At 34.7% G+C, this 18,068-nt stretch overlaps 5 protein-coding genes across 12 annotated transcripts; 1 reads left to right on the top strand and 4 right to left on the bottom strand.

Annotated features, from left to right (window-relative positions):
* Positions 1–222: 222 nt before the first annotated feature.
* On the bottom strand, positions 223–6,944 carry LOC126918450 (uncharacterized). 3 transcript variants are annotated; one of them, XM_050726365.1, is made up of 14 exons: positions 6,809–6,944; positions 5,396–6,513; positions 4,531–4,868; positions 4,253–4,425; positions 3,988–4,090; positions 3,576–3,868; positions 3,256–3,503; positions 2,635–3,058; positions 2,474–2,566; positions 2,108–2,380; positions 1,818–1,937; positions 1,478–1,579; positions 1,265–1,395; positions 223–1,144 (listed from the first exon to the last, which is right to left on the bottom strand). In XM_050726365.1, the coding sequence occupies exons 2-14, from the start codon at positions 5,665–5,667 to the stop codon at positions 913–915; spliced, it is 2,802 nt and encodes a 933-aa protein (XP_050582322.1). In that variant the 5' UTR covers positions 5,668–6,513; positions 6,809–6,944; the 3' UTR covers positions 223–912. The 3 variants fall into 3 exon arrangements, with proteins under 3 accessions (XP_050582322.1, XP_050582330.1, XP_050582314.1); XM_050726373.1 differs by lacking the exon at positions 6,809–6,944 and having other exon boundaries at positions 5,396–5,593; positions 6,021–6,604; XM_050726357.1 differs by lacking the exon at positions 6,809–6,944 and having other exon boundaries at positions 5,396–5,723; positions 6,021–6,604.
* LOC126918521 (odorant receptor 24a-like) lies at positions 6,730–9,184 on the bottom strand. 3 transcript variants are annotated; one of them, XR_007711354.1, is made up of 5 exons: positions 8,577–9,064; positions 7,716–8,348; positions 7,430–7,537; positions 7,129–7,363; positions 6,730–7,071 (listed from the first exon to the last, which is right to left on the bottom strand). XR_007711354.1 is itself a non-coding variant. In XM_050726517.1 (5 exons), the coding sequence occupies exons 1-5, from the start codon at positions 8,823–8,825 to the stop codon at positions 7,012–7,014; spliced, it is 1,203 nt and encodes a 400-aa protein (XP_050582474.1). In that variant the 5' UTR covers positions 8,826–9,184; the 3' UTR covers positions 6,730–7,011. The 3 variants fall into 3 exon arrangements, 2 of the variants coding, with proteins under 2 accessions (XP_050582474.1, XP_050582488.1); XM_050726517.1 differs by having other exon boundaries at positions 7,129–7,281; positions 8,577–9,184; XM_050726531.1 differs by lacking the exon at positions 8,577–9,064 and having other exon boundaries at positions 7,129–7,281; positions 7,716–7,987; positions 8,062–8,203.
* Positions 9,185–9,221: 37 nt separating this feature from the next.
* LOC126918529 (beta-parvin) lies at positions 9,222–11,963 on the bottom strand. Of its 3 annotated transcripts, none has more exons than XM_050726551.1 (6): positions 11,816–11,963; positions 10,999–11,183; positions 10,526–10,789; positions 10,049–10,443; positions 9,735–9,978; positions 9,222–9,652 (listed from the first exon to the last, which is right to left on the bottom strand). In XM_050726551.1, the coding sequence occupies exons 2-6, from the start codon at positions 11,114–11,116 to the stop codon at positions 9,576–9,578; spliced, it is 1,098 nt and encodes a 365-aa protein (XP_050582508.1). In that variant the 5' UTR covers positions 11,117–11,183; positions 11,816–11,963; the 3' UTR covers positions 9,222–9,575. The 3 variants fall into 3 exon arrangements, with proteins under 3 accessions (XP_050582508.1, XP_050582500.1, XP_050582516.1); XM_050726543.1 differs by lacking the exon at positions 11,816–11,963 and adding an exon at positions 11,473–11,554; XM_050726559.1 differs by lacking the exons at positions 10,999–11,183; positions 11,816–11,963 and adding an exon at positions 10,874–10,990.
* On the top strand, positions 11,578–13,136 carry LOC126918546 (28S ribosomal protein S35, mitochondrial). 2 transcript variants are annotated; one of them, XM_050726582.1, is made up of 3 exons: positions 11,578–11,819; positions 12,119–12,738; positions 12,822–13,136. In XM_050726582.1, exons 1-3 carry the CDS (start codon positions 11,762–11,764, stop codon positions 13,092–13,094), a joined length of 951 nt encoding a protein of 316 aa, XP_050582539.1. In that variant the 5' UTR covers positions 11,578–11,761; the 3' UTR covers positions 13,095–13,136. The 2 variants fall into 2 exon arrangements, with proteins under 2 accessions (XP_050582539.1, XP_050582530.1); XM_050726573.1 differs by lacking the exon at positions 11,578–11,819 and adding an exon at positions 11,855–11,997.
* Positions 13,137–13,445: 309 nt separating this feature from the next.
* LOC126918466 (kinesin-like protein KIF18A) lies at positions 13,446–17,121 on the bottom strand. Its single transcript, XM_050726386.1, has 2 exons — positions 14,385–17,121; positions 13,446–14,165 (listed from the first exon to the last, which is right to left on the bottom strand). The coding sequence occupies exons 1-2, from the start codon at positions 16,994–16,996 to the stop codon at positions 14,129–14,131; spliced, it is 2,649 nt and encodes an 882-aa protein (XP_050582343.1). The 5' UTR covers positions 16,997–17,121; the 3' UTR covers positions 13,446–14,128.
* Between the last annotated feature and the right edge of the window lie 947 nt (positions 17,122–18,068).

An 18,068-nucleotide genomic window follows, 5' to 3' on the forward strand; every position in this document is an offset into this window, starting at 1 on the left:
TCTCGTTGTTTCATATGCCGAAGGTTTAATTCGAGATTCATTATTTTTGTTGTTCATCGATTTACATTAAGATTGCCGTCCGATGTTTCCTGTGTTAAACATCGACGAAAGTTTCAAGCGATGATTTCGTAATTTTCTCAAACATTAATCAAAATTGCAATTTTCGTATCATCGTAAATATCGTTCTACGGATCGAAGAAAATTGGAAACAAATGCGAAACGTAATTGTAACTTTTCCTTTTATTGGTACTTCTTCTGTTTCAGTTTCATTTTTCCAAACAGGTTACTTTCGAAATCACATTTGCAACACCTTTTCAGCCGTATTCGACGCTAGAAGACTATTCACTGGTGGCAATTTCCTTCTCGCATCCAAACGTACAAATGCATAGTTCATATATCCACATTTACGTCCTTCATTTCCATTCCCATAGATTTCATAAATACCATGAATCTCATAGCAACCAACATTACATATGTCATTTATACATTATATCGTATGTATAAATTATGCGCTAACAGACTCCGAACGAAAACGAAACTCTGTCTGCTGTCAACTTTCTCTCCTTTCTCGTCATTCGTGTAACAGCACGCCGCACGCTATTCTTCTAACTTCTTTTATTTCCATACTGCGAAATTTTCCATTTGATTTCTCATATTCAGAATATCTAAAGAGATTATCGTCACCGATAAATATAATACGTATAATATACGGAACCATTACTTTATTAAACTTTCAATACTGCGAATAATTGATTTATTTTGTATGTTTGACCGCAACCGGTCTTCTTTGAACATTTCATGTTGGATATTTTCGTACAATCTTGATTTTAAATAGCTAGAAATTCGAAAAAAGATCGGGAACGATATATCTTCGAGCGAACAACGCCTCGAACATAGGTAAGTGTAATTATTTTAAACGATATCAAAGAGCGAGCTGTACGCATTGGATGGTGAACCGACAGGATGTAATAGACGAGACGTCTTCCTCGATGCCCAGTATCGGTGGCCTGTCTTTGATCGCGTCTGCTTCTTCTCTTCCTCGTAATTCTCGCTATCGATGGAATCCTCCAGACGAATAAGACGCGCCGCTCTAGCAACAATCGGTGACCTCAAAATCGACGAAGTAGCACGGCTCCATTCCTCGCTATATGTCGATAAGTATAAAACAATTTAATGAGAATAACGAAAGCATTTAGGCGATTCACGAAAAGGAAAAGAAATCGATTTAAAGAGGAAGAAATCGAATTAACGAGATGAGAATTACCGGGGCAGAGATTCGATGTTGAGCGAATTGGTCAATGTGGACGAAGATCTCTTTTGCTTCGGCTCTGTATGCAACGTGGACGCTTTGAATTCGGATTGCGGTGAAAAGATCGAGCGTATCGCTTCTAATTCCTGGACGTTTCAAAACAGCGATCATATGTATCGTAATGTAAAATTACAAATATTTATATTAATACTTATAATAGTTACCTACCTTTTTCCGTGACGAAGTTGCGTACAGAGGTGTGCTCGAAGGATTCACGCTATTCTTTTGCTTTCGCCACGTTTTAACGTCCAACTTTGCATTTTCGAATACCTGTAGATATATGAAGTTAAAGTATCGGCCAACGATAAAATCAGGATGTGAAATTGCGTATTAAGCAAAAAGAGTCAACGGAAGATGAATAGCTGTACATTTAAATAAATTGAGCATATTGAAAAATTGAAATTTCTCCTTCCACCAATACGCGATTAATACTGCAAACTCGTGCGTGGTTAAAACGTAAACGTTTCTGTTTCTATCCATCATTGTGGATGGAGCATGCTTGCTCTACCTGCAATCCAGTCGCTTCCTCCCAGCTGGCGCATCGTTTGTGCCGTGGACAAATCTGATTTTCTTGTACGCTTTTCGATAATGAGGAGTACGTATGTGCCATTATACGCTCGATCTCCACCTACAAGTAGAGAAGAGAGACCAAAAGCGCGTGAAGTATTTTTCCAATTCAAATGTTAATAAGTTCATACGCACGGTTCATTGTATACGTATATTTATTGCAATGGAGAAAAGGAAGATATAGTAAGATACAGTAATCGAGTTGAAAATATTTAAAACGGCGAAACCAACCTTGACACGCTTTGCTCGTTTCTGTGCGCCTGATTGCAAGGATTGTCGAATCGACTGATCGATGACGGATTCCTGTTTCGATGGCTGTTGCGTTTTCGGATCGCCGAACAAACCCTTCGATTCTGCTACTTTGATCATAAACAGCGAGTCGAATTGCACCATTTCTTTTCGTTTTATTACCACGAGAAAGCATCCTGGATTTAACATATCACTAACGTTCTCTCCGTAAATATCGTCGATGCTGCTCACTTCGAACAGATCGCTGTCTGGGATCTTATATTTTAAGAAAAATCTTTTAACGAGCTTACGAAAGAAAGCGCGGATAGAACCTATCGTACTGCTATATTACATCAAGGTAAACCTTACGGTAATGTTCGCGGACAGTGTCGAAGCATGATCGTCTTTGCGCATTTCCTCGTCCATCTTGACCGATTTCGACGATTCCTTCTGCGCTTTCCTCTGCGATAAATAACGAAGCACGTTATAACCGATACGAACTAAAAGCAATGAATTTATGCATATCTTACCGGATGTTCGCGAATGTACTTCTCCATGGCCATCCGATTAACGCAGTCTACCACCTGCCGAACCATCTCCGTTGTCTCTGAGGGTAAAATCGTGTGCACTTCGTATACGACAAATTGTACATTCGGCCTGGTCAAAGTATATTTCAAAGTGGACATTTGATCGGTCAAGAAAGTACGCCACTGTTCATGATCGTTATAATTCTTTTGGTCCTCGCAATTGTCATCCTGTCGTTCGTAGTCGTCGTCAATGTCGTCGCGAAGGCTGTTAGTGTAGCCATCTGTTAACGATTCCAGAAGATCCACGTCTCCACCTCGTGCCACTGCGAGATCGACGATATCTCTGACCCCTGTGTAGGTACACGATGGCACCACTAACACTACGGTGGCTCTCTCTGATTCGCTCGTCGTCGGATGAGACGCGTACCTAACGAAATATAAGTCACTCGTGGCTTAAAATGTTTCGTTTAACAGATCCAATGCGAAGTTTTATACATCGACGAAACGCGTGTATTTGAGCCACGTCCGCACTCAACGAGATAATCGAAAATATCGAGTCTACGAATCAATAAAAACATACTTTTAATAAAACTCATACTCGGTAAAAAGAAATTGGAAAGATACCTTTCGGAGAAGACGCGACACCGTTGCCAGGTGATGCCGATGTTTTTCAGGTAAGTCTCGTACTCGCAACGACGATCGCCAGCTCCAAAGGCCAGCAGTTTACCAGCGTGCTCGATATCGGCCAAAAGCCCAGCCAGATATCCAGTGTGTCGAGGCGCAAGGGAATGCGTTAAAATGACCGGGCCGTAGACCCGACCGACGCGAATCGCCTGTACCAACGCTGCCGCGCCAATACACAATGATCTTTCCTGTTCGTTCGAACGAGCCATCGTTAAAGATAAAGCATCTTTTTGGTTTTCTCCGATTTCTCGGCTACCTACCAGAAATACGAAACGGTGATCACGAACGATACTGGAAACAGCCAGCGTTTCCCGCATGCTTTCGTGCAAATGAACCATCTTCGGGCAAATCGGATCGAACGCATACTCATTCTCTTCGAGTTCTACCTTCGCTCCTTTGCTTTCGCAATAGGTCAATTTCAATGCCGACATTTCCTCCAGGAATTCTGTCTTGTTGACGATTTTCATGCTGTTTATCCATCCGGAAGCGATCCTAGCTTGTACACCCCAAGCGACGCCTTCGATGACGCGCAATCGGCTCGGCAATAATTCATCTTTCAGATTTGGAATATAACAGCAATAATAAATATATACGTAGACGCCGTTTTCTTTAGCTAGATACTCATTGTCAGTCTCTACCAAAGTTCTATCACGTCGGAGGAAAAATATTCACCGAGGTTGAGGGCAGAGCCGCGGATCCGTAGCCTGGAAATACTTGCCGCGAGACGAGTCTTCACATTCAGAAGAGCGTTCTCGACATCCGCTAAGCCAGCAGCCTGATACGTACAATTTCAAGGTGTCGAATACATTTTCAATATACGCGAACATATGCAAGCATGGAGATCGGTAGACAGAGAGACAAGTAGAGTAAAAGGTGAAAAAGGAGTGGGGGAATGAAACGAAGCAAAAGGAGGAAAAAAGGAACGATGAAATCCTACCTCAAAGATCTCCTCGCGTTCTTCGGAATTGGCGATCTCGAACTGTGGCTTCGCAAATTTTCTTCCTTGTAAATCGTACAGCAACAACCAAACGATCTTTTCTCGATCCTTGATCGCGTTGTTGTGCTGCCAAAATCCTATATCCTCCAAGGCACGAACGAATATCTTTTTGTCTAAATTATACGAAAGAACAGAAAATTATGGAATGCGACGAGAAGAAAATTCGAACGTGGAATTCGTAATCGAATGAGAACGCGTGGACTCGTTCCTCCACTTACATCTGAGAACGTCGTAGACGAGTCCAAACACACGACGCATCTCAGCCTCGTCCGAGTATATAGGAGAAGGTTGAACCTTCCGAAGAACTTTCGCGGCTAACAGAATATCGTTAACGCGCCAACCTGGTTGAACGCATGTTTCTATCATCGAACCACTGATCCTATCGACGCTCATCAACGATCCTCCCTTCGATTCTTCGCTTCCATATTTTCTAGGCTCAACTATCGTCAAACTGTGTCCAAGCTTCTTTGGCTCCCATTCCCAATCGTTCTTCTTTCGATCCCTCTCCGCTTCCAACTTCGTTTCCACTTCCGTGCCCAATCCGGTTTCCTCGACCCTTCGGTTTCATTACTACTTATGTATACACCATTCCCTTATTGTCACTGAATTAGGTTCACGACAGGGTTTCGCGGAACGCGTCTTACTTACTTCTCCATTATTTGTAGTTTTCGTTTGTTTGTACTTTTGTACAAAGATCAAAACGTACTATCGACATGGTCCGATTAATTCGAATCTCTCTACAGTTTCAGCCATACGGAACGAACATGAGCGTGCCAAGATTAATGGTTAAAAAGGAAAATCAAATCGGATGCGCACAGTCCAAAATTAAATCGACAAAATATAGAAACAGATCGATCGATATTGAACGAATTCAGGTTGGAAAAGAAAAGCGACATTCGTATCGTTATTTGAATTTGCAAAGCGCAGGTTACGTATCCAAGGCCATAAAATAATTAGCAAACTATTTATAAGCAGAAGCAACTTCTTCGAGTAAGAGTAACTCTGATCGATGTGCACGCGTTTTTCACGATCCTTTCTCATTCGTAAATTCATCGTTTACGGCCGTAAAGATAGGTTCATTACCTTCTTTTTATAAAATCGTCGCATTCTCTTTGCAGTTCAACCAGTCGATAATAGACTCGGTAACGCCACTCTTCGTTGCTCGGTAAAATCAGGTCTTCTAAGTTTTCGTTAAATTCATCGTTGCGAAGTTGACTGTAATTTTCTTTCCAATTTGCTAATAAGATACGAAAGATCTTAGAGTATTCCTCGAACATGTTCCTTTTGCCAGAACAGACGTTTAGCTTTAAACAACCTTCTAATTTCGCATCTTCATCGTCCTCTTTATTATTCATACTGTACGAGTCTCTCGTCTTCGTTAGAAACGATCTTTTCCTTTTAACGAGAAAATCTAAACGATGAAAATTAAATCACTTTTTCATGCGAAATATCCCTGCTTTCTTAAGCCTTCGCAGTCTCAAACTATAATACTTAGAAGTAAAAGGTAAATATGTAATACGTGAGGAATTAAAAAAAGGACCAATAGTTTAAAGGGAAAAGATATAAAAATAGTTAGCAGAGAGAGAGATAGAGAAGGAATAATAATGACGATTGTAAAAGAGAATAAAACATACATAAAGTAATATAACGCAATTGACAGATTGAAAAATAGAAATAAAGATAATAATAATAACGTCAATTAACTTACCGAAAGATGGAAAAAATATAAGGCGAAAAAGAGCAGAAAATGCAGGTTAGGTGTAGAACGAGAGATATGGTATGGCGGGCACGCGGTCGAATATCACAGACCTTAAAGAGGAGAACAAAGAAAATACAAGAACGTCCCGCGCCGCAACGTCGCGTGATTCGGTAATATCTTTCTCGATATCGCGTCTATCAGTTTACACGAGTATAAACGAAAATCGCAATTCGCAATGAGCCGATCACGATAAGTCGACCTCCTCGGCAATTCTTCTCAGCCTGTTTCGTGTCTCTTCCGTGCATCACCCCATTTATTCCTTACATTCTCTATCAAATATTCATGTATACTTAGATATATACTATAAACGTGTATGCACATATATGTATGTAGATAACCGATTGGATAACTGGAGCGTCGCACAACATGTCACAAAGAGACCAATAAATGTCAAAACGGTACGTACTTGTTGGTACGAACTTGAACCTATCCTTGCAGATTTCTAGAACGATAATCATAAAGGTGAAATTTGTTGATCATTACGAAAAGAGAGAAAGAAAAAGCGGAGAAGGAGAAAAGGAAGATAACAAGAAAGAAAGAAAGCAGGCAACGAAATGGAAAAGAAAATATTTTTACTTATTATCTTAATCCATTTAGAATATAAAAAATGGATTAGGTTTGATTGTAAACTTTCAAAGAATAGACTACAAACTCGAAATATATTTGTAATACGTATCATCTTGCTTTTATTTGCCATCTACCAAGAGAGAAGAGAAAAAACAGCGTTGACTTGGTACCTTGCTGTTGCTCTACCTATGATTGGGCAAATACACAATTCGTACAAATCATTTTGCAGCTTGAAAATCGTCGAAAACTGCATTTTACAAAGCTATTATGCCTTTTCTTTTCGATATCTTTTTCCCCTATTATTATCATCGTAATCATCATTATTAGGTACTCTTACTACCGTAATACTATATCAGTACCAGTTTCATTTATATTATTTATCCTTATCAATGGTTTCTAACAAGAAATAGTAGGATACTGCGGTATTCAAAACCTGGAAATATACACGAGACAGGTGTATTGAAAATGATTAAATCGAAAGATAGATTACCTTAACAAAAAGATCCAATGAAACTTGCATCAAATCACACGCTTTCAGAACGATCGATCTCTGTGCTAATATCAGCGTAAAGCCTTTTGCGAAACTAATATCCTTGTGTTTGTACCAATCGCTAAAATAAACCTTGCGACGAAAACGATCGCTCTACGAAGGAAACGAAGATTAAAGGAGGCTGATCGCAAGTCCACGTATAATATAATTGATTATCCATTCGTTCGGTCGTTCGCTAGTTCAAAGAACAATTTGAGATCACGGTAACTCGAGACGACAACAAGCAGATACATCTACGAACCTCGGTAAGAATTACGTCTGCAGGCCAGGCGTACAGGAACGTTTGTAATAATTTCATAAAAATGAAAACAATACAAATTATGATTTTATCGATGATTTGTCCTCTGACCTGTCAAACAACCAACCGGTTAAGTAATCGTTTTAGATATTATAGATATTTACGCATACATAGAAGCAAGGCCGAATGATAATCGATAGAATCTCAAATTTAACTGAACTTAAATGTGTAAATAGTAAACAGATGTTGTGTAAAGTATTTTCTCAATTATGTTTATCGGGACTCTCACCTGCAAAACCTGAAATATTAAAGTACATAGACTCGTTGCGCTCGTTATTGTTGTTAATAGTATGACGGGTCCGTAAGCTTCTTGAACGATGTCTCGACATTTCAGTAACAGAGCGTGCTTGTTGACGCATTCTTGAAAGATCCGTTTACGATTCTCCTCATACTCTTTATTCGCCTTATCCTTCTCGTCAGTTGAAAATCTCATCTCGAACTCAAAACCCAACAAACGTAACATTACCGATATACGAAATAAGCAAAAGCTGAAAAATCCATCTACGCCGGTAGATACAGAGATTATATTCCAAACAATATTCAAATCAAAGAGATAATGCAATTGCCAGACTAACATTGAATCAATCGTCCAAGGATAACTTGCAGGAAAGGGTAAAGGATACTGTAGATTTGTTGTATTGTTCGCGTCGTAAAGTATTCTCGTAATCAACGGTTTAAATGCGTGTATAGTGCTGTTGATTGTCATTAACGTAAACTGTAGATAAATCAATCGATAAAACGTTCGAACCCAGGAAAAAGCTATTGATCTTATATCTGTTTCGCTTAGTGCTTGTTCCAACATAGAACTGAGTATATCATTTGCTTGTTGTAGTTTATTTTGATAGATAAAAAAGCAGCAAGCCTAAAAAAGCAAAAGGTATCTTGTTGTAAAATGTCGATAAGTTTCGATCGTTCATGTTTCAATTACAAAAAATGAATCACGTATCTTGAATATCTTTGTTTGCCTAGGATTCGGATTCGTTGAATTTGAAGGCAGGATACGTATAACACATTTAAATGTTAGAAGTGACAATTCGATTATATGAATGAAATGGATTCTTTTAAAATATATGTAGATAAACTTACAAACCTTCGTAGTTGTATTCAATATGGCACAGAAGAGGGAAAACGAAGCGGTAAGCAAAGCGATATTCTGAACATTCTGTGAGCAAAAATTTCCTACGACACAGAGTGAAATGAAAGAGGAAAATATCGACCAAATTGATATGCACCGATAAAATACATCCCGCTCCTTCGTAATCGGACACATCCCACTAAGGAGGAGAAAACGTTTTACGAAACTAGCATACTTTCGATATATTTTTAGTTCTTTCGACATCGTTGAAATTGCGACGGCAATTCTACCTGAATCAATGCATAAGCATCATTCCCAAGACAAGTTACATCTGAATAACGATCGATCGATACATATTACGCTATTCTGCTTTGCCATTATATATCAATCGACCGCTTGATAACAATGAATAATTTATTTTCTTAAGTTGGTAAATTGCTTGAAATTGATCAGCAATGTTAAATATTTTATCCAACGGTTTATGCGCTTGTTCTTTCGCATCCTCTGTCGCGTAAAGCATAGCTAAATTAAACGTTACGAAAGCAATTTTGAAAATGTGCGTTGAAACTTGTAAAATTTCTAAGAATCATTTCCTTGTACGCCGATGAAAACAATTTATCAGGGATAAAGAACTATCAGGGATAAAAAATATCAGATAGATTTAAAAAGTAAAATTTTTATATTTCTTAGAATCTTCATAAGAATGTATAAAATTCGTACAACTATATTTAACTTGAATAAATTTGAATAATAACATAAGGATTATAATTTTGAAGAAATATTAGATTTTAAAGACATGACAATATCCTTTCTATTTCGCTTCTACTACATCTATTATTCCTCACTTTTTTTGTCCGTTCTCCATTATCATATGCAAAAGTACATTGCTCGCGTACCAATTATGAAAACCATATTCTTTGGTTAGTAATGTTAGTAACATTAGTAACACTAATTAACTCTCATTAATTTGTTCAAATCTTATTATATTTATCTTCCTTTAAATTATTTATTAACTTAATTCATGCTTTTATATTTTGTGAATAGATTGTACAATACTCGTAGAGTTGATTTTAGATCCAAATTTACAATATCTGCAAACAAAATATAATGTCACCAGTCACATTCATTTAATTCTGATATTTCATAAGTATTACAGTTAAGAACAATACCAACCTTCTGGGCGAGCCTTGGGTTTTGGTAGACCAATATCTTGCATAATATCAAATGCAAATGAAACATTATGTACCTTATGATCATGTGTTTTAGGTGTCAAATGAAAACTACCTAAAGGTACGAAAAAACCTTCGAGAAGTCCAAGTAGAAGAGTTAAAAAAACACCATCATGAAATTGCGTATCTAAATCTGTCACCTCCAAATGAACTTTACTCAAGTGTTTATTGACGAAAGAAATCAACGACTAGAAAATAAAACTATGTATTGCATTGTAGAGAGCATATAATTTTTTATAACTCAAACGAACAACATACCTTTTTAACTACAGCTAATTTATCAGCCGGATGATCGAAAAGACTATCGAAAGCGTCTCGTTCGCAACGCATTCCCAAATCATCGTACGTCGATGTAATTTCTTCTCTAACCGTTCTGTGTATTAGCTGGCCATCCTTTTTACGCACAACGACAACCTGAGCAGCTACTCTTTCTGGCAATCTAACAGGCGCTCGAAATTGCCTTGCCAAACCAACCAATAAATGTAAAATGGCAACAATGTTTTTCGAATGAACAGATTCTACGTTCCATTTGTAAGGAGGATGGCGTCCTAATACTTGATTAGCAGCTGACAACACAACTGCTAATTTCTGTTTCTGACCTTCTTCTGATTGAGTCACTTCAGGAACATCTAACTTCTTTCCTGTCAACTTTTCTAAAATTAATAAAAAAAATATGCCTACTTAGACTCCATGTATTAGAAGAATTCTATTCAATTTTACTATTATATAACATACCCAATAGTTTCTGTAGTACCTGTCCATCATACAAATCTTCTGCAATATCTTTAACAATAATCCGCTGGTCTGCTAATTCATCGTTGATCCATTCAATGAGGACAAATATTAATTCTTTAAGTTTAGAATCTTCCAAAGACCTAGGTTCTATCATTGAACGTTCCTCATTTTCATCTAACGCATATTCTTCTGGTGGCATCTCTGGATTGGCTGCAAATCCTGGTGAATCAATTGCATATTTCCCTTCCTCCTGTACCTCTTGCACTATATCAAACAAATTCAAAATAAACATAAACAGTAACTTTAAGAACAAACATTTAAAAAATACAAATCGAACATCGACATTACCAACAATATCGTTTTAAAGTTTGTAACTACTCGGACCATATAAGGAAATATATCCTGTAAATTCTCGTAAAAGAAGCATAAGCAAAGTTAACTTGTCACAACCTAATGTAAACGCAGTGTGATACCTTCTTTGATACGCTTTTTTCGACCCAAGGTCCCAATCTTATCCCAGAAACTTTCTTCTTTTTCATCCTTCCTCGTCGAAATAGGAGGTCGTGGAGATTTTGGACGTGGAGACGACATGTTCAACACCAACGTTCATCAAAAATTAATCCGAAGGATGAAGGATGTCATCTCTCGAAATACCAACCTTTAACCACATTTACAAACATCGATTGTATATGCATACATTATATTATATGTATGCGTACTCCAGATCTTTTTTGAGCATCTATATTGAAGCGAACTTTACAAGTACCAGTTTTTAAGTACATTTACTTTTTTTATCGTTGCTTAAATTACATTGATTCATAATTATCAACTTTTGTAATCTTTAATTATTTTACACATATCCTTAAAATTAAAACTATTTCGAAAAACATGCTAACATCTTAATTCATAGAAATCATATAGTACCATCTATTGTAGCATATACATACATTTCAATCACGGTTTTCTTTAGAAATGTTTTAATTCATTTAAAATATGTCATACTTCCTCGGATATTCTTCAGAACTTCAGATCATATAAAAAAAAAGATATATGTAAAGATTATATGTAAATAAAGGAAGATTATTTGTTACAGAGTAGATTATCATTCACACAAAAATGTCGTTTACATTTACTTAAACGGATTTTGTATCTGAAGTTAAATAAAAAATAAATAAAATTAAAGTTCTATCTAATTATGTATTATATTACAACAACATTCGTTATACAGTTAAAAATATGCACATGCGTATATATGTTTATACAGAAATGAGTCGTGTAGGAACTACTTACTTAGGTAGGTCTCTGCGCTGTGTAAACCGTAAAACGTAATTTAAGGTTATTAACAAAATATCAAGAAATAATTGTTAAAATGTTATCGCTAATAAGACGTTACGAAACCCAAAATATTATAACGGCATTAAAAATTATGAAACTTTCGTCATCATCTTCTGCGAGCATCGATGATGATATAGGTATTATAACGTTCTTCTAACCAAACTTCCTATTAAATATAATTTTTTACAAAAATATAAACATATTTTTATTATGTAATGCTCGTGCGTATTTTTAATTTATATATACTTTCTTTCATAGAATTTCGGGTATTGGAATTAATGCCAAGTGGACAGAAAGCTACAAAAAAAAGGTCACAAACAAAGGTAAATTTAATGAATAAAACTAGAAATGAAGTGTTAACTAATCAAGATTGGCAGGCAATTTGGCCTGCTGCACGAACATTTCATCCTGATATCGTACCATTTACTTTACAACAAGGATATAAAAATAAGAAAGGTATACATCCTGATAAATATGCAAATGCAGAGTTATTGAAAATTCCGAACTTCTTACACCTTACTCCACCTGTTATTGAAAGACATTGCAGAGCAATAAAAAAATTTTGTACGAAATGGCCAAAAGAATTGAAAACAGATGAAACATGTGCAAAATACTTTCCTGTTGAAATCATTACATCTGATTATTGTTATTCTTCTCCTACAATAAGAGAACCTCTTGCTAGAATAGTTAATTTGAGAGTAAGACTATCCTCTTTGCATTTAGATGCTCACGCTAAAGATAAAATACTTAGGTTACTGGGTAATAGGTATAATCCTAACACAGATATAATAACGATAACTGCAGACAGATGTCCAAGTAGAAAACAGAATTTAGATTATGTAAATTACCTACTAACTGCATTGTTTCATGTATCTTGGGTAAGTCATTTCCTATTAATTATATCAATTTTCTGATACATATAGAATACAAGCAAAGCAAATCAAACAAGAATTGTTTTTAGCGTTTTGAACCATGGGAGACAGAAAAATCTGAAGTAGATATGGAATATTATGACTGGGATAAAAGTAAAAGCAGAAAATCTTTAACGTCCATGTATAGTTGGCCAAAAATGCCAACTGATTCCAACTATGAATACATCCCACATGCAACAGAATATAAAATTGCAGTTTCTGATTTAATAAATAAAGGAGAAGATCAATTTTCAATCAATAAATACAAACAAGCTGTTAGAAATGTGTTAAACCTAAAATCTTATGATTTTAAAAATAAGTAAAGAAAAGTTAAGAACAAATAAATAAAAATATTGAGTTTGTAATGTTTGTCATTCCTAATTTAACTGTATTAACTGTTATAGAACATTTATGTAAAAAAAAAAAAACATAAAACTGTGATAATGTGATATAATGTAATTGAAAAGGTAAGTTTTTATTAAAAATTAAAGGATTATGGAAGTAGTTGTACAATAATTCTTTATCTCGACAAAATTGTTTACCGCCGGACACTGACTATGGTATATAAAGACATATCGTTAAGCGCTATACCATATATTTGGAGTACAGGTTGCATTATGCAATACAAAAAAGAAAAAAATATATTTAGGATGTTTACAAATGACAACCTAAAATTTAAGTTCAATTTCGTTTATTTTATTTAAATTAAACTTAACTTAAAAAGCAATTAAGTTCATAAATTACAGCATATCTCATTTCTGACCTATGATAGTTGTGTATTAAACGTACCATAACTAAGAGGCAAACAATTTTCATTTGTAATATTTCTTGATGTAACCATACATTCTTATCCAACAATGTTCCACAAATTAGTTTTTCTCCTGAAGGTGTTTCTGACTATTGCACCACAATATGAAACATTAAGTAAATGCTACCTTATAAGATAAATATAAATTGATGTTATTTTACTTTCTTGTGTTCTTTTTTCGATATTCAGTCTATAAATGATGATTTATTAAAATATCATTAAAAAGTAACATAAATCCACAAATACTTTTACTAAACAAATATAAATGGAAGATACATTTGCACCTTTATAACATTGCATAATTTTATATAATTTCAATTTTATAACTAACATCTTCAAGATTTTATGATTATTATTTTTCTTATTACAATGTCATTTCTATGCTTATTATAATGTTACTTTATGCTATAAATTTTTTGTACTTATATGTCACTAAAAATATAAAATATTTAATCAGACCTCCATCTATCGTCTTTCTGGATCCAACATAAAAAATTACATATACATTTGTTTGTTGTTAAATTACTTTTCATATTATTACTATTGCTATCATGGAATTTGTGACGAAGGTAGAACTGGACAGAATCTGCAACAATGTCATAATTTTTATTCCAAATGAAAAATATTGAATTACTTGTAAAAATTTGGAAATTTATTTCTTTTAACAATGTCAAAAATTTTTTGTTTTAATAATTTAGGACCATTGTCATTATAGCCTAATATACTAACTTAGTAAGGCTTACCGAGTCTTTTTTGTTAAACAATGCCAATAATTGTATTGCAATTTATTAAAACCTGCACTTACTTTTGTTTTTCTTTCGGTTTTTGATAGGGATGCGTTGACATTAATCTTTTTCTTTCTTTTTCCCTTACTGCTTTTAATCCTCTATTTGATGTATTTATATCAAGATTTTCTTTCTTAAGTTTATCTGCTTTTAACTTATTTAATATGGTTATACTTCTAGCGCTCATTGTTACATGTGGCTTTTGCGTATATTTTTTATTTTCTTTATCTTTGATTCCTATTGTACAGATTGTAATATCCTTACGTTTAGGGGATATCTTCCTTGCCTGTTTGATAGGAGTCCTTGTTATATTCATATTATTTTTATCTGAAAGGACACGCTTTTTAACTTTTTCTTGTATACAATTTACATTTTGTCCTTCTTCTGTACTTTGCTTTATTACTTTCATATCAGTATTACAATCCATGGTTGATTCTTCTTCCAATGTGACAGTTACATTCTGTGTATCAAACACTTCTTTTTCAGAATAAGATGTATTGAAAGTTGCATCCAATGCATTTTGATCATTTAAAGGTTGTAACACATATATAGGTATCTTACTATTAAGGGGATCCATTAAATGGGGTACACTAAGGCATGTCAAGTTATAAAAGCACTCCTCATGTTTAGTTGTTTCCATATCTGACCATTTTATATTTCTTACTCCTTCTAATAATTTGATCAGCTGTTTAAATTCTTCCTTCATTGTATCTGTCATGGTTCCATATCCTCTCATCATGTTATAATAATTTTGTAATGTTGTACTCATCATTTTAATCATTGAATAATGAGACTCTATTTCACATTGTTGAAGATTACTTACTTTTTTTGCATGTTCACACTGTTGTTGCAATCTAGAATTTTCTATTTCACTAGTTTGTAGTGCAAACATATCTTCTAATTTTGCAAGTTTCTTTAACTTTGCTTCTGCATACAGTTTTTGTATTTCTGTTTCTACTGAACACAATTCCTCCCATGCTGCTTCCATCTGTATCTTTAAAGAATCTCTTTGTCGTTCAAAGTAATGCAGTGATTTATTAACTCTTGATTTACCACTTGCATTTTGTTCTTCAAGCGTCAAAGTATCAACAGCTGCTGTTAGATTATGCAATCTTTCATCTGCTGCTTTCTTATATTGAATTCTACAGCATAATATCTTGTCTGCGCTTTCTAATGAAAGGACTTTTTCATTCAGAATTTTCTTTTTTTGAAGTAATTCAATTAATTTATTGCTATCAATTAGTGCAGCTTTATCTATTTCCTCATTAATGTTATTATCTTGACCTTGTGGTAATACATGCAACGAACTATTTTCAAATGCTAATAGCTTTTGTTTTAGATAATTTATTTCTTTCTTTTGTTCTTCAACCATTTTTATATATGCAGTTACATGCATTTCACAGGATATAATATTTTTCTTTATATGAGATTTGATCTTCTTTGCTCTATTTGCATATCTCAATGTATTGTATGTATCCTCATAACTAAAGCTAGAAGGTGCTATGTTAGCTATCATAACTGTCTGACAATTTCCACCTAATGAGTCTTTTAAGAGACGAGTCAATTTAGAATCTCTGTATGTTATATGTTTTGCACCATCTGCTAACTTATTAATGCAGTTGCCTAGAGCCAATAAAGATTTATTAATATTTGCACCTTCTTTAAACCTTGCCCCTTTACAACCTGTAGCAGAAGCTCTTTCAGAACCAGCTAAATCAATCATAGACAGTTTAACTTGTCGTACTTGACCATCCATTTTGTTGGTGATATTGATATAAACTTGAAAAACAGCGTGACTTCTACTACTTTCCTCATTTGCATCCGTAGGATGTTGAGTGCGATTTTTATTGCCTTTTGCTAAAAGTGTCAATAATTCTTCAGCATTCTGAATAGCAATTATTTTAAGACCAGCAACAACTACTCCATATCTACCATCATCTCTTAAATGCAAAGGACCAGATTTATGTAAAAGATCTTGCACATTTTCATTATAAATTTCTAAATACGTTACACCTAAATTAAATTCACGTTGATCACTCTGCTGTTCTATTTGAGAAAATAATTCTGCGACTGTCCTGTATGTAATACCAGGATCATTGCTACTACCAAGCATAGTATGAGTTTTTCCAGCACCAGTTGCTCCGTATGCAAATACAGAACAATTATAACCATCCAAAAGATTGCAAATCAAATCTTTCGTACTTCCTTCAAATACATCACTATTATTCGACGTCATGTCAAATATTTTGTCAAAAATGAATTGTAGTTCTTTATTTTGTTTCTTAAGCAAATCACGACCTTTCTGAGCAACACCATGATAAAAAAATGGATTCTCCTCTTCTTTAGGATCGAAAATTAGCATTCTATCGTCAACAATTTTCAAAACAGTTTTACAATTGCTCTGCTGTTCATGCTCATTTTGCGGTCGTATTCTTACGATTACTTTAATACTCGTCTGCGAACCAGATTCAGTTTGTATCGATAAACTTGGGCTTTCACTTGTGCTTGGTTTTGTTGAATTGTTTGAAATTCGTTTCTTTGGCAACTTTTTAACTTTGTTTGGCGAAAATGCTTTCGCCAAATCTCTTTTATTAAACACCATAGTAAACTTTACTAATTTACATGCGAACATCCATCACTGGCCGTTGAATGTAAACTAAGTCTTCAAATTTAAATTTCTGCATCCTGAACTCTTCAAAGACAGTTTTGACAATAGTAAACACCTTTATAGTGACATTTTAGGGAATTTTTCCAAACAGAAATTCAACTTTGAGTTTGTTTTATTTTTCTTTCAGTATTAGTTATATTACTCACTTATAAACTGATGATATTATCGAATAATTAGATCAAAATCGAATAATAATTATTTTGATTTTTGTCCACTTCATGTCTCATTATGGGCCGTGCTGAAATCTGCCAATCAAACGTGCCCGAAAATTGGGTCATGAAAAAGCAACATGGAAGGCAACGAAGTTTTCATTATTGTTCAAACAGGGACAAATAGAGAGTTTCTTAGCTCTGTCTGATAAATTCAGTACATATTATGCATGGATAGAACGATACTTCTTATCTACTATGTCGATTTTTCACGACTCAATTATCGGACGATTTTTTCTATGCTTTCGGTATATTAGTGTTAAGACCTATTTATGTGGCTGTGTTCAGTATATTAGTGTTAATTTCCCATAAATATCTATCTATCTACAATAATATTACACCAAAAAAAAAATTCAACTTTGAATTGTTATGTTACGTTTGTGGTTTTGGGGAAAAATGGTGAGTGAATTGAAGCGTGGAGCTCTGAACCGCCCTGCTCGCCAGAGTGCGCGAAAATTGAAAAAACTTCTATTTTAAAGCTAAGATTTACTCAGAAGTTAGCTTGTCAAAAATACAAGAAAATTATCTCTCAAAAGATAAAATTAGATAAAATTAATCTGCTCAAAAAAACTCATCTTCGATCGCAATTTCGATGCTTGTTCACTCTTCTCTATTCTCGGATTTCCTTCCTTGCTTACCCTGACGGTTGAAATTGCGCGCCGCTCGTTGAAATACTATCTTTGAGATTCATCCATTCTTGAGTTCATGGACATGGAAGACACTTAACTTAGAAAAGTTTACATGAATTGGTAAAAAGAAAAGATCTCGAGAAAATCTAGATTTTTCCAAAGATTCTAGTGACTTGTCCCACAGCTGCTAATTCGATA

Source organism: Bombus affinis, chromosome 1, assembly GCF_024516045.1.
Source record: "Bombus affinis isolate iyBomAffi1 chromosome 1, iyBomAffi1.2, whole genome shotgun sequence".
Classification (NCBI taxonomy): domain Eukaryota; kingdom Metazoa; phylum Arthropoda; class Insecta; order Hymenoptera; family Apidae; genus Bombus; species Bombus affinis.